This window comes from Leptosomus discolor, chromosome 1, assembly GCF_034619465.1.
Source record: "Leptosomus discolor isolate bLepDis1 chromosome 1, bLepDis1.hap2, whole genome shotgun sequence".
Lineage (NCBI taxonomy): Eukaryota > Metazoa > Chordata > Aves > Leptosomiformes > Leptosomidae > Leptosomus > Leptosomus discolor.
Genome location: NC_141391.1, coordinates 173,854,666 through 173,869,116, shown reverse-complemented (window position 1 = coordinate 173,869,116; position 14,451 = coordinate 173,854,666). Strand labels below are relative to the sequence as shown.

The 14,451-nt window shown below is 36.1% G+C and overlaps 1 protein-coding gene across 1 annotated transcript in view; it reads left to right on the top strand.

Moving 5' to 3' along the window:
* METTL25 (methyltransferase like 25) overlaps positions 1-14,451 on the top strand; it is a 65,298-nt gene that overhangs the window by 38,097 nt on the left and 12,750 nt on the right. Inside the window, exons 6-9 of the mRNA XM_086471337.1 lie at positions 3,731-3,825; positions 6,325-6,354; positions 7,480-7,553; positions 10,023-10,116. Of these exons, the coding sequence (XP_086327463.1) occupies positions 3,731-3,825; positions 6,325-6,354; positions 7,480-7,553; positions 10,023-10,116 (293 nt within the window). The remainder of the gene's footprint in view (positions 1-3,730; positions 3,826-6,324; positions 6,355-7,479; positions 7,554-10,022; positions 10,117-14,451) is intronic.

Sequence of the window (14,451 nt, the reverse complement as noted above, 5' to 3'; positions counted from 1 at the left end):
AAGTACTTAATTCTGACAAAATATTAAAAAAAAAAAATAAAAATAGTAGTATTGGTTTCCAGAATTGGAGAGGTAATCTGACATACTTTATAGAAGATTTAGTCTTGTTCAGTTGATGATAAAGTATGAGACTTTACATTTACTTAAATTTAAAATGTTTTACCGATATAGGCCTGAGGCTTTGTATTCCCTTTGGCTAAACAGCACTGAGTGAAAAATTCTATGAATATTTTTCAGTTGTGACTGGCATCTGGATGTATTTGCACTTGTTTCCCAAAGTGTCAATCTCCTCCATAGGATTTCCAGTATGTAATAAACCCAAGACAGCTTCTTCATGTAGTGTATTCTCTTCAAAATGTGTAACATTTCTGCCTGTTAGAGGAGCGTCAGAAATTAGCTGCTGAAGGGTGAGTCATGAGACATCTATGTGATCACAGGAAGAGTTGGTAAATCCATTGAAGGATTGCTTAAAGTATGTGAATAGTTAAAAGGATTCTTCCACCTACGTTTTAAGATCCATGAATGTCCTTTGTTTTTCAAAAGAGGTGAAACAATTGTAGTGGGAAAAGTTGGTGAAAATTTGGGAAGTTCCTATCAAAATCCTTTCCTAGGACAGGAGATGGTATAGCTACCAGAAAAACGTTCTTTACTATCAAAAAAGGATGGTAAGGGCTGGATTAGTTTGTTTAAATATATACATTTAAACAACTCTTCCCTGAAACTATGAATATTACTAAATTCAGTCAGAGGGAAATAATAGGAATTTGTTCCTTGACTAGTGACTGGAATTGTTCTATTCTGTTTTACTGAGCATTATACATTTTTGTGTAATCTACACTTTGTCTTATCCTGCTATGTGTAACTGGATTACTTTGATAAGAATATTTTCTGACTTCTACCAGATGTATCCAATTTATGGGGACAGTTTACAATAACAGCAAGCATCTTCAAGCTACCTTAATCAGTATTTTATCTGTGTAGGTTTCCAAAGAAAAATCCTATTACACAAAGCTGAACTGCAATACAACTTTTCATGTTCAGAGAATCACAGAATGGCTTGGGCTGGAAGGCACCTTAAAGACCATCTAGTTCCAACCCCCCTGCGATGAGCAGGGACACCTTCCACTACACCAGGTTGCTCAAAGCCCCATCCAACCTTGAATACTTCCAGGGAGGGAGCATCCACAATTTTCATGTTGCTTATGATGCTGCTTTAATTCTGACGTGTTTCCTATGTTCTCTTTCTCTGTAAGTGATTCACATTAAAATTATAGTTTGGTTTATAGATTTTGTTCTAGAACATAACAATTACTGGGTTTTTTTGCAATGATTTATTCTAGTGCAAAATTTGCAGCAAATCATTATATTAAACGTGTGATCTAGACTTTTTAAGAGGTTAGCTTAGAGGTAAAGTCATAGCTATTTAACTAATAGATTCTAGGATAATAGCCCAGCATAGCTTCAGTTCAGCTCATCAAATGATTAACTAGAATTCCCCAGTTTGTTAACTTTTCATGGAAGGAACTCTGTCTGATTGGCTCCTCTGCTGGATTATAACATGATTTCTTCATGCGCTGTTGAACACCTGAGCTGTTTGCTGTGAAATCTTCCACAGAATACCCATACTTTGAAGGTTGCTTGAATGTTTTTGGAGACTTACACAGTTTAAAACAGCTGCTGTGTTGTCACATAGAAGGACAATATGGTAATTAGTGAACTATATAATATCAAGTATATCTGAAAATAGTTGCAGGCATTAAAAGAATTTCCAGGGTTTTAAAATGTAGCAGATAAATATATGAACTTTATAGGAATATATTCATCTGACAATTATTTTTTTTAATCAGCAATGTGCTTGACAGTGGATTGGATATGGAAAAATAAATAACACTCAAGGCACTATTATAGATATCTGCTCAACTTTGGATATACACAAAAAAGTCTAAGTTAGATCATTAGTTTCCCTCTCTTTTTTTGAACTTTACAGTTTCAATAATTTTAATGAGGATAGTGCTTTGCCTGATTATCATTTTCAAAGGTGTCATAAATTCTTCAGAATTATGCATGAGTACAGCGCGCTAATATTAAGATTGTGGCTCAGCAGGTAGCAACTTTAACTTGCATGGTTGATTAGTTTGCCTAGAGGACAGGGTGTAAATTAGAAAGGATTACTTGAAAAGATCAATGATTTCATCTTTCCAACTCATTTTGCAAATTCTTATTTTGAAATATTTTAACGTACGTATTCGAAAGACTTATTGGTGTGAATCATACAATAGGAACCATGGCAGTCATTCTTTCCTTTGCAAAAAATACATTTAATAAGCTCTTATGACCATCCCTGTAGTAGAAATACTCAGTTTTATTCCATGTACTCAATAATTAGACTTGAAGTTAATTTATGTTTTATAGCTTGTCATGAGGCACTTACAAATTATTAGTGCATTCCTAGTGCTGAAGCCAGTTGCAGTCTGTTTTGTCAAATTTCATCTTTATATCTAAAGGAATTTTCTTTTTCTTTCTGCTAATTATCCAAAATTAAAGTCCTATTCTTAAATCATGGTCCTCAAACCAGTATACATCCCCTAAGAGGCTATAACATTTCTCAGGGCTAAAAGGAGAGCAAGGTGTGAGGTTGCCTGCGAAAGATTACCTGCTTGCTGTTAGTCTCTAGACATCAGCAGAGACTGGGGACTACTGCTAGAAACCCAAGAGCTTTCTCTGTGAGGAGGGAGGTTGTATCCTTTATAGTTTCCTGTTTCCCTTTTTCTTTGCTTAACTTTCGTGACATGAATTCTACTTACATGTATGTGTCTCAGACTGTTGGTAAATTTGAAGAGTCGTATTTCTGCTGTCCTTTGTTTAACCCCATTACATGTTTTATCTTTAAATACGCTCAAGTCATTTTTCTATGCTAAAAAGCCAGGATCCTAGCCAATTTGTTTGTTTTTTTTCAAAGAAAGTAGTACTTCTTATTCAGCATTCTAAAAAATCAGCTGACAAATGTGCTAATGAAAATTCAAAACATTGTAGAGTTTGTCTACATTTAAAACTGGATATTATGAACATCTATAAAGTATTCCCTGTACTTTAGTTTTCCCACATTTACATTACTGTTAAGCATGACGAATGGTGGTGTTATTCAAAATATAAATGATACTGCAACAAACTGAGCACAGATTGTGATGCAAATGCTTCTCTGTTTTGAAAAAAAAACAGCAAGAGCCTTGCAGCTGCTCTTTTCTGGAAAACAAACATTCTGCCTCACAGCAAAGCGTGGGCCTTGAGAACTAAACAAATACACATTGTCCTGTGTGGTGTTTAAAAGACGTTTATGATAGAAGAAGAACACAGTGAGAAACATACTGAAGTTCTGTTAATTGAACAACTGCCCGACTTACATCTTGTGACCCATGGCATGGCATGGGGTGCCATGAGTAGTGCAAACTTCTCTTGTCACTTGGAACTTTTTTCCAGTGGTTTTTTGTAAAAGGCACACACTTAAAAGTGTTTTGGAAAATATAAAATTATCATAAATTCAGCATAAAACAAACACATTTGTTATGGTGAAATGACATTTTGTTATAACATTAGCATGGGTTTTGGTACTGGACTACTAGAGTTAAGTGTTTCTGCTACCGTTAACTACTGTTCATCTTGCTCAATACATTGTGCATTCTGTAAGTAAGAGAAAAGTAGCTTTGCCTATGTTTTTTTCTCCATTTTGCAGAATGCCCAGAGGAAGTGTGGGGATTTCCCATGTGTCAGTACTTGAAGGACAAGGGCTGGTGCTGTGGTCGCAATGCTAGAATGTCAGCATGCTTGGTATGGTTCACCTTCTTTTCTTTTTCCTACTGAGAGCTTTATCCAGATGTTACAGGATTCATTGTTTTTGGCTTCTAATCCTAAAGCCATGACTTTAATCCAAGACTCCACAGAATAACATCATTAATGTAGTAAGCATGATGAATTATATCTAAAAAAAAATAGTATTGACCTTCCAGCTTTATATATTTTATACTTGCTGAAGGCATGAAAAAATGAGTATTGACAGAAATGTATTTTAAGAGTGGACAGAGAGGCCAAACCTTCGTTGAAACCTAAACACGGTAACCCCTCAGGATAATAGTTCCTGGCCAAGGACTTAGGGGGGAACAAGGTAATTGTAGAAGGACTGCAATCAGTAACTCCCCCAACGCCTTCATGATTCATAATATTGAATGTTCTGACTGTTTATAACCTAAACAAACCTGCCTATTCCAAAAGCTAAGAGAGCTCTAAAATCCATGTGGCTTAAGAGACTGGAAACACCTTTTTAACGTTGCACCAAGAGATGAAGTGCTTTTAAAGACCTAACCTCATCAAGACAGAATGATGAACTGTTGTCTAATTTGAAAAAAACAGATAGGTACTGTTTCAGTTAGAACGCTATTCTTTTCCTCTACTAATTTTTAATTTCTAGCATCAAGATGAATCACATCAGGTGCTGGCTAGCCTCTGCTGCTAGCTCTGTACCTCTGTTACGGAGAACAGTGTAGACTAAAGATTCAGGATAGGCTAATGTATCAAGGTTATGTAAACTTGAACTAACGTGATAATTAAATGCTATCAGGAGAAAGTATAGGAGGACAGTTGTTTAGTAATTGTAAGGTTTAAATGTGTTACTCTTGGCAAGATGCAAGAAAAAATTGTTCATTTTAGAGATGCTGCTGTAAAAGTTATCACAAAAAGCACTTTCTAAAAGGGATTTGCCTTTTCTCTTTTTTTGTTGTCAGTGTCATACAATACCAATTCTTCCTTAGCTGACACATTAGCTATTTCCTTTCCCAGTCCATTTCTTTTGGAAAGAAAAAGTTTGGGCTGTTTTTCAACAATGGTAGGAAGATAAATTTTGTAAGCAAATGACCCCCAAGAGACAGTACTGATCATGCCACATATATGTATATATAGATTAGATTTCACAGAAATCACAGAAACTTGGCAGTTAAAAACTTTTTTTTATTTAAACATTCGCAAAAGGCAAAGAGTTCTCCTGTGTCACTAGATATTTCTGCTGTTACTATGTTTGTAATTCTGTCTATGCATTTTTCATGACTAGGATTTTCCTTGCCTTCTAGGAGGTACAAGGGAGACAGGGCAGTGCAGCTAGGCACCCATCTTCCTAGGAATAATGCCTGGCTAGGAGAAGCTGAGTCTGCTGAGCAGTGACACTCAGCATTTCGTTATTGCATGTCATTCAAATTGATCAAAGTGCCAAGGGCCAAGGGGTGTGGGTGAGAGTTTCAGTTTCAGACCCTTACAATGCTTGTTAGAACCCACATCCATCTTCTAAGCAGCAGCAGATATATGCTGGTGTGAGAGCTGTAGCTTGTACAACAGAAGTCAAACCTGATAGTTGGCCAAAGCCGTGAATGGAGGAACTGCAACTACTTGGACCGTGTTTGGAGAACAGTCTGAAATACAAGATCAGTTCTAAAACAAGGAGAAGGAGAACTGGGTGATTCAGAGACAAGCAGTCTTATTTACTGTAGTGGAGTTTGAGGACTAAAGGTGATGATGCCCCATAAGTGGGGAGGCATTTTTGGTTTGCTCTGTAATTTGTTGTAGTGTCAGATGATTTACTGAGTTTTTGTCCATGTTTCTACTATGACCTTTAATACTCAGTTGAAATTTTTACAGGCACAGTATCTTTTCAACTATGGAAAAATATTCCATGCTTCTAATTATTTGTCATTCTTTGTCACTATCGATCATAAAAATCAAGTACTCCCACACCTACGTCAGAATTTATGGTATGAAGAATCTAGTGAAAGATAATGCACAGTATTTTAAGCTGTAGTCTCTAAAGTTTTTCTTTTATCTAACTTTACATACAGAACTTCAATTTATCTGAATACTAGGGACTAAAATTTTTAAAAGACATTGTACATTGAACTAATATTTACATTAAAATAGTTGAATATGCAAAGTCAATTATTTGTATTTTGGTAGGAACAGACTCAAAAAAAATTCAATTCTTTTTAGCACTTTCACAAAAAGTAATCTTCTGAAATTCTTTTACAATACTAAGAAAAACAAACAAATTTTGCATGCATCTGTTTCCATACAGTTGATTGTCATTGTTTCTCCTATAAACCAAAATAACAGGAGTGAGCTGATTATGAGTCCCTAAAGTTATTCACACTTTAAAGTGTGCAAGCTCGAGTTATGTCACACCATTAATCTTTTAAAATGTCATCTCCTCTGACTTTTATACAATGTGTTTAAAAAATGATCCTGATAAAGAATAAACATATCAGCAATTTAATTCCTTCATTCTTACAGGCTTTGGAGCGAGTTGCAGTTGGCCAAATGGTAAGTAATATTGTTTATTTTAGCCATTCTAAGATAAAATGTGTTTTTCCCTGTTGAACGCTCTTAATCCATGACCTTTTATTGAACTGCCGTGTTTCTGGAATCTAAAATACTAGCGTACACTACATCAAATCCTGATAGATAGCATGTGTCATCATGAAATCACATTTTTATTGCTGTGATTGTACTTAGCAAATCTGTTTTCTTTTGACAATTAAGAGTCTGGGAAAAAAAAAAACAACACGTAGCTTAAAATTTAAGGCATCAAACTGCCCTTCCTATCTTCTTTCACTATCTTTCAGCTAACACATAAATTCAGTACAAATGTCCTTCCGATATCCCTGGTTTGGATCACTATCCCAGTGTTTTATCAACTAATGTAAAAATAGAAATTGTTATGACAAAAGTTTGAACCTGTTAGAAACATCATCATTCTCATTTTTAATCCCTGTATATATTTTCCCTGTTAATTCTTTGAATTATTGTTGTGCAAGTTACCCTTGTGGGGATGGTGGACACCAACCGTGCAAATATTTCAAAGGCAGAGCTGAGACCTCTTCTTCCCATATGTAAGCCCACTGACTCCAGTAGTCTTTTACTGTAAATGCATTTTGCCATGAATTTTTAATTGGTAAGCATTAACTTTTTATGCAAACGGATTTTTCATACACAAAGATAAGACGTTTTCAGTGTATTCTGGTTTTATGAGCATAGTACTTTCTGCATGGTTCAGACTACAGTGTATGATGATTCAGCTAGGGAATTACTTCTTTTGTCTTTAAAACAACTTAGGTAAATTGTTGTATTTAGTTTGCATAGTAGAATTTGGATCATCATCAGTACGTTTTTTCTCTGTTCATTTTCCCTCTGTCAACCATTGAACTTTTACTTCAGAGTTTGTGTTTCTTTTTTTTTCTTGCATTCATGGTTATGTTAGAATCTGACCCAAAAATGTAATTTTAACTGGATGCAAGAACATTAGTAAATTGTCCTCTTAAACCTGTTATGACTGATTGTAAAGAATAGAAGCCAATAAGTAGTTAAGGAAGCCAATACTGGTTTTGTTGCTCTGATCTTAATTTCAATGCCAATTTTAAATCCTTGCTGTTGTAAAATTTTTTGCAGCTGCCTACAGAATCATTGTTTTATCGAGCTGTTCTTCAGGTTATTATAGAAGAAATTTATGGTGTCACCAAAAGGTAGGAAGCTCCGAATTCAGAGAGTATGAACGAACGATCTGATTCTCTTCAACCTGTATTCTGTAGAGAAAGTATTTCTTAAAAGTAGAAGAGTGTAAGAATCAGTTTTATCAGACTGTGTATACATACTGGTATTAAAATGCAGGATAGAATTATTCATCCTAAATCCACATCACAAATGTATTGCCCTTCCTTTACCCATAGCTGAAATAGGTGCTCTTTGGTACTGAATGCCTGAGTAAACTATATCTTCACCAGAGAATTAACTGGGAATTCAGCAAAATGTCAACGCAACCCTGGGCTACCCTGTTATGCAGAGGTACTGGCAGCTTTGATACCACAGAACACAAAAAGACATTTCCATTTGTCCTGAGAAAAACTGCTGAAAGTTCAATGGCCATCATGGCTGTAAAGAGCTACTTACTGCCTATGCCTACACTGGCAAGTACTGTACCCTTGTAGGATGGGGTTTGGAGAGCTGGTGCTGAGGACCTGACGTCTGCAATATACTCTTTTTGTGGAGGCGTAGTTAGATTAGAATTTATCTGATTCTGTGGGATGTATGCCCATTAGCACTTGGAGCTCATCCAGAAGCACACCTTCCAGTTGAGTTTAGTTTGAAAATAACCCATTTTTTGAGCTCTGATTCTATTCCACAATGTGTAAACCAAGGCGTGAGAAGTGGCGAAAACCAGAAAATTCACTTCAGAAGTACACTTCTGATCTAAAATAAGTGCTAATGCAGATTCCCCCAAATCTTTTGCTGAATGTAGAGCCAGACATCTTACACTTCAGAAGGTCAAACTCCTGAAAGAAGAAATGCTTGTTTGTTTTAAAATGATGTAAAATATCACATACAAAATCATGGCTACTAAATTGCAAAGGAAAGAAAAATGTGAGATGATAGTATGTTTCATTTGTTAAAGGAAGTACAATATAGAGGAAGTAATTAAGGTTATACTTTTGAAATAAAAGCTTGGAATGGCTACCTCAGAAAGACTCTGCCCCCTGCCAAGTTTTATTGCTGAGCACAATTTTATGTGGCGTGGAATATCGCTATGGTCCATTCGGGTCAGCTGTCCTGGCCGTATTCCCCCCAACACTTCTTGTGCAACCCCAGCCTACTGCCTGAGGGGCAGAGGGAGAAACGGAGAAGGCCTCAATGCTGTGCAATCTCTGTTTGGCAATAGCCAAAACATTGGTGTGTTACCAGCACTGTCTTAGTCACAGATCCAAAGCACAGCACTAGACGGGCTGCTGTGAAGTTAGCTCCATCCCAGCCAGGCAGTATCTTTCCCCAAGTAGTTTGTGATTAGGAGGCAGATGGCCGTCTTCCAAAGAATGACATAACAGCATAATTATTGACTGATTTTCAGACTGTGTCAGCCCAAATGTGTTTAGGTGCATCTGAATATTAAATGTGACCACAGAAATTATTCTTGATGAGTGGGAGTCCTTGCCAGCTAAACAGCATTAGAGTAAACTGCCACTGAGTGAAGTCTTTCTGCTGACCTCAGTAGATGTTAATTCTGATCTTTAACTGAGGACGAAGGGGGGTTACTAAGAATAAAGAGGCGGAAAAGATTTAAATAATATATTTCTGTTCAGTATTTCACTGGAGGGGGCAAAGTGTATTTCTTCTTAAGTAATTCAGTAGCTGAAAATTCTGTAGCTGAAAATTTAACTCCTATGCTGCACAGCTGGAAGAGGAATTACATTAGCACACGTTCGAGAAAGAGAATTTAGACTACAAAAACTTCATGTTTCATTGTTTCTTCAAGATATTTTAAACACAGAGAAGAGAAGAGAAGAAATATAAGTGGCCTGTTAGGATTCAGTCCTCCTATATGTTGGGGTTTTTTTAAGTTTTCATGCATTATTTTAACATGGTTTATGAAACAACCCACAGTTTTGTCTGGCTTCAAAAGCAGGCCATTGAATTGTAGACAGGAGCGAATTCTGGCATCATTTAGTGGAATAAAAATTGTGAGGATAAGAACACAAGGTAACAAGCAAAAGTGAAATTTTACTCCAATTTGGCATTTACTCAGTCCAGTGGTTGATGGTAAATAAATTACAGCAGCATTATAGTGAATTATAGAAGTGTAGAAGGAAATATCTGTCAGCAGAAATAAGAATTTTGTCATTCATATAGAGAAATAAAAATATTAGGGGAGAAATTAAAAGCAACCTTCAACTAACTCTCCAATTTTTTGGTAAAATAATAACTATACTGTAACCATGGTACAATTGTACAGTTGCTGTGTCTAGAAATTTCTTCAAGTATTAGCTAGCTTGTTTTGTTTTCAGTAGAAGGGGGGGAAGAGAAATTGTTACTAACTTGGCAGTAGTAGCTGTCTAACTGATTTATTTCTCCTGAATTAAGAATTGAATTAAAAATTAAATTAAAAATGTGTAAATTTCTGTTGTTGGATGTATAAAAGCCTGCATCTCAATGCTATATTGCAGTGATCGACATGTTGGAAAAACTTTCTCCAAATCATCCTCCTTCATAGGTTATGTCAGAAAGTCTCTGAAAAAGCTGGAACTGGATGATTCAAAGGTAAGTCACTAAATAGAGATGGCATGAAATTCTTATACCCATGTAAGTTCTTGAAGTCAGTATCGCATTGCAATCACTGAGTTGATTCATTTGTATATTGCTGTATAAATATAAAGCATTCTCATTTTTATTAATAATAATAAAGCCCATCCATACTTTTTTTGTGTATGAAAAAACCAAATCATATCAAAGTTGGGGTTTTTTCATGGTTTTTTTAGAAATAGACTTCCGTGTATAAATTCTTGAAAATACTTTATTTTAAAATTACTTTATTCTAATGGCTTTATATAAAACCAGTCCTTTTTTATATATGGTGCTCATGATCAGAATATTTTTAGGCCTCTCTGGTATTTCTGAAGTTAATCCTGCAAATCTCCTTTGAGGCAAAAAAATGTAATACATACTCTATTTTATACATGCTGTCATTTAGAGGTAAATAGTCTTTTCAGATGCCAAGTGAAGCAGTCATGAAGAATTTCTTGCCTGTGCTGATACTATACATCCCGATAAAAGTAACTCTTGCACCCTTTTAAATTCAGCTGAAATACTATCCTATACAAACTTGTTGGTTTTTCGTCTGCACTTGTTTAAACTGAAAGTGATCCAAAAAAACATGAATAATGAATCACATGGTAAACACTTTGACCCCTTTTTATTTTCATTTTTTCGCAGCAATATTATCTTTATCCCTTTGGACACCTTTTGAAACTGAAAAATGTAACACTATAGCAAGATAGGCAATTCCTTCCATGCACTGTGTTTCCCTTACAATTTAGTTCCCAAAGTATTTCCAATTTATTTTAGCATTTAGACAGTCTCCTTATGTAACCTTTGCAGGTCTTTGAAGGTCTAATTCTTTGTTTTCTTTAAATTAATAAATGTTATGGTTTTTTTAATAACTTTTCTAGATAGAGAAAATGAAGTAAATACAAAATTAAGATTTAAACTTATAAAAACCTTTTGGAGATTTTTTTTTCCTTCAGTCTTAGTACTACAACTGCTAAATTGGTCAACAGATGGCAACATAGCATTAGGCATGGAATATGGCTATGTGAAGATCACAACTATGCTGTGAGAACACGTTGTGGAATGGAGACACTACAGAGTATTAGATTATTAACAAATTTAGTGCAAATCAAAGAAAAAGTGGGAGTGGCAAGTATGTAACACGTAAAGTAAGTGTTGCTGTAGTCTTTGATAAAGCAATGCTTACAATCTGTAGTCAAAATGTCATATCACTTAAAATTTGCCAGGCATATCAAACCATGAACTAGGAGGAAAATGCAAAACCAAATAAGCAACTAAATGCAAATGACATTGGAATCATGCTTACAGCTTTAAGAAAAATACTTATGCCTGAAGTTCACTGTGTTTTAAAAGGATTATATTTAATTCTGTTTGTAAATTGAGTTACCTGTTTGCCTTTCTGTACAAATAGGCACTAAGATCATACATTTACCCCAGCTGAAAGTAAAATGGTGTCTTCCTCAGTGTGTGTACGATCACCCAAAAGCAATAGTGGCTTGTTTGTGCAATACTCTGCTTACTAAATCATCAATAAATTCTGCTGGTAGAAAGTTATACATTCTTTAAAACCAAGAAGCATAGAAACTTTGTGTCAATATGTCTGGTTTTAGACATGCTGCCTTTTGCTAGAAAGGGTCTGGACAAATGCAAGTTGCCCTGAGAGAAAGATGTCTGTCAACACTACTTCGAGCTGCACATGTTTGTGTGGTTGCTTAAGACCTGATTCAAGTAAATGCTCGTTTCTGCTTATATTTCTGCTCATTTTTATGTACAGCTGGCTGCATACTGAAGACAGAAATTTATGCTGATATAAACAATATTATTTTTTATTTCTCCGCTATGTTGAAATCTGCAGCAGCACAAAACCAGTGCTATTTTCATACTGCTGAGAGGAAAGTTGTTACTGCTCCCTCAACAGTGGTTCTGACACGGCAGTTTTCATGTTGGAGTCAGCACTATATCTACACAATATTGGAGAATGTGTTAAATTCCTCTCTTCAGAAAAAAAATACTTACATTGCTAAAAATGCAGTGAAGCCTAAACATTTGCTCTCAAAGAAAACAAAAATCAAAGAGAATTTTATGCAGAATTTGTTTGCTAGCTCTGTTTTTAAAAACGAACAAAAAAGCAGCTGTACTGCATAGACCAAATGTCGACTCTGTCTCCGGCAGTGGGCAAAACCCAATGTCTTGGCAAGAATATAAGGCGAGAGTAAGCACATATGACGGATACTTCCAGAATATTCCAAAATGTGCCTGTCATTTACGAAAAAAAAAGGAGACATTCGTTGTCTTCATGCATAAATTTATTTAGGTGATGTTAAAAAAAAAAATCTAAACCTTAATAACACTGTAATACAACCAGAGAACTATGAGAAAAAATTGTTTGCACATGAGTCTCTGTTTTACATGTACAAAACTGTTTTCTAAAAAAAAAAGGAGTCAGAAAACTGTGAGTCTCAGGTCCTTGACTGTGCTTATCAGAAAATTGAAGAAAGTTTAATCTCTGCATGACAATAAATGTGCTAGGAAGTAAAGGGGTAGCGGCACAGAGTTTTTAGGAGTCGCTGCCAGAGTTTGGTAGCTTGGCATGTATGGTGAAGTCATGGATGTTTTTCATCACTGTGACTGAATCTGGACTATGGGACAAACATCCTTCCAAACTCGTGGCTCCTGATGAGCATCACAGCTGCTTCCTTTATACACGCCACTGCCTCTGTTCCTGATCAAGGGGTAGCCCTGCTGCAATCCAGTCATTTTCCAGTCTGGACAAATATAGAGGCAGGGTAAAGAGTGCAAGTGCATAAAACACCTAACCTGCCTTGATACTTGCTTTTGTAAGTGTATGCCTTTTGTTGAATATAGAACTGACGAAGACTCTTATGGGGTATAAATAACCAAGCGGCAAGTTCATTTTTGCTGTTGCTTTTCAGTAAAGGTAAATTCTTTAATCCTGCCAATTCTTCATGTGAACAAGCCCCTCTGCCTCGTTCCATTGTGAAATAGATGTGAAGATATTTGCTTATTTGAAGTAAGAATCAGACCCTTTATGAAAAGATTGTCAATCAGAAGTGGGAGTGAGACAAAATAGTAAAATAGTTTTGCTATGAAAAAAGTAACACTTATCAATCATCTGGGGCCATTCATTGTTACAAGTTACTGTTCACGGGCTGAAGTTTCCTATTACCTTAGCCAAAATTTCCTCCATTGTGTCTCTTTTCAGTGTGGAAGAGCCTGTAAAGTCCAGATTAAACACTTAGATGCAAATGAGCTATTTTTTTCTGCCTTTTGGTACAGGGCCATTCCTTTCACACATCTCTCCGCCTCAGTAGTAAAACTGGGGCATACACCATGACTACTGAATGTCTGACAAAATATTCCCATTTTGTGAGGGCAGAGAGAGCTCTTTTAGAGTGAGCTTGATGCTTCACAGGTATGGTTCTATTACTTCTAGCTTCAGAAATAATGGAATTGCTTTGTGGGCCATGGATCCCTGCACAGGTCTTCAGTAATTGGTCTGGATACACACCAAGCCAGCATTTTATTCCTGGTTGTCTTCTTTCTCGTAGCTCACTATTCCTATACACTCCATGTTGTATGGGCAGAGCATTCAGTGTTGTGTAGATATGGGAGAAATTCTTTCTATCAGAAAGACAGAAGAAATTCTTTCTATCAGAAGATTTCTTTTCCCTTTTATTCACTGTTTTACCTAATTTAACATGAGTGTGGGACTTTCACTTAAGAGAACGAATTATTCATTCTTTCCCCTAGAGGAGGTGGCCACTCTTACACTTGTTAGCCTTGCTTCTTTCAAACAGCAAGAGCAATTGCTCCTTCCTCTTCAGCAGAACATGTTTCAGCTCTGGTTATAGTCACCTTGCAGATGGATTTAAAATGCAGCCTCCTTGTTTATACATTTGGTTGCTGCTTAAGACAAGAAGTGCTACAAATGGCCTTGTCACAGCAAAAAAGTCCTTGTGTAAGTATTTATGTATTTCTAGAGTCTTTGAAGGAGAAAACCCCAAAACTTTTTTAAATTGCCTGGTGTCCTGTACTTAGTGGGGTAGATTAGCAAAAGGTCTTTCTTAGGGCCTGGCTTTAATGTGATTAAAGGGAGAAAGTGCTTAAAGACTAAAAGGCCTGCATGTGTGCCTGCATGTGGCAGACTTTGTGATCTATGACCCAGCTAGGATCCATTTCTGCTAGTAAGTGAGAGCCTCAGCGGGTGGAGCTCTTTATCAAAGAGAAACTGGCCAGGATTCATGTGAAGTGCAGTCTGGGAATAAGGAGAGAATGCTATTTAATGCC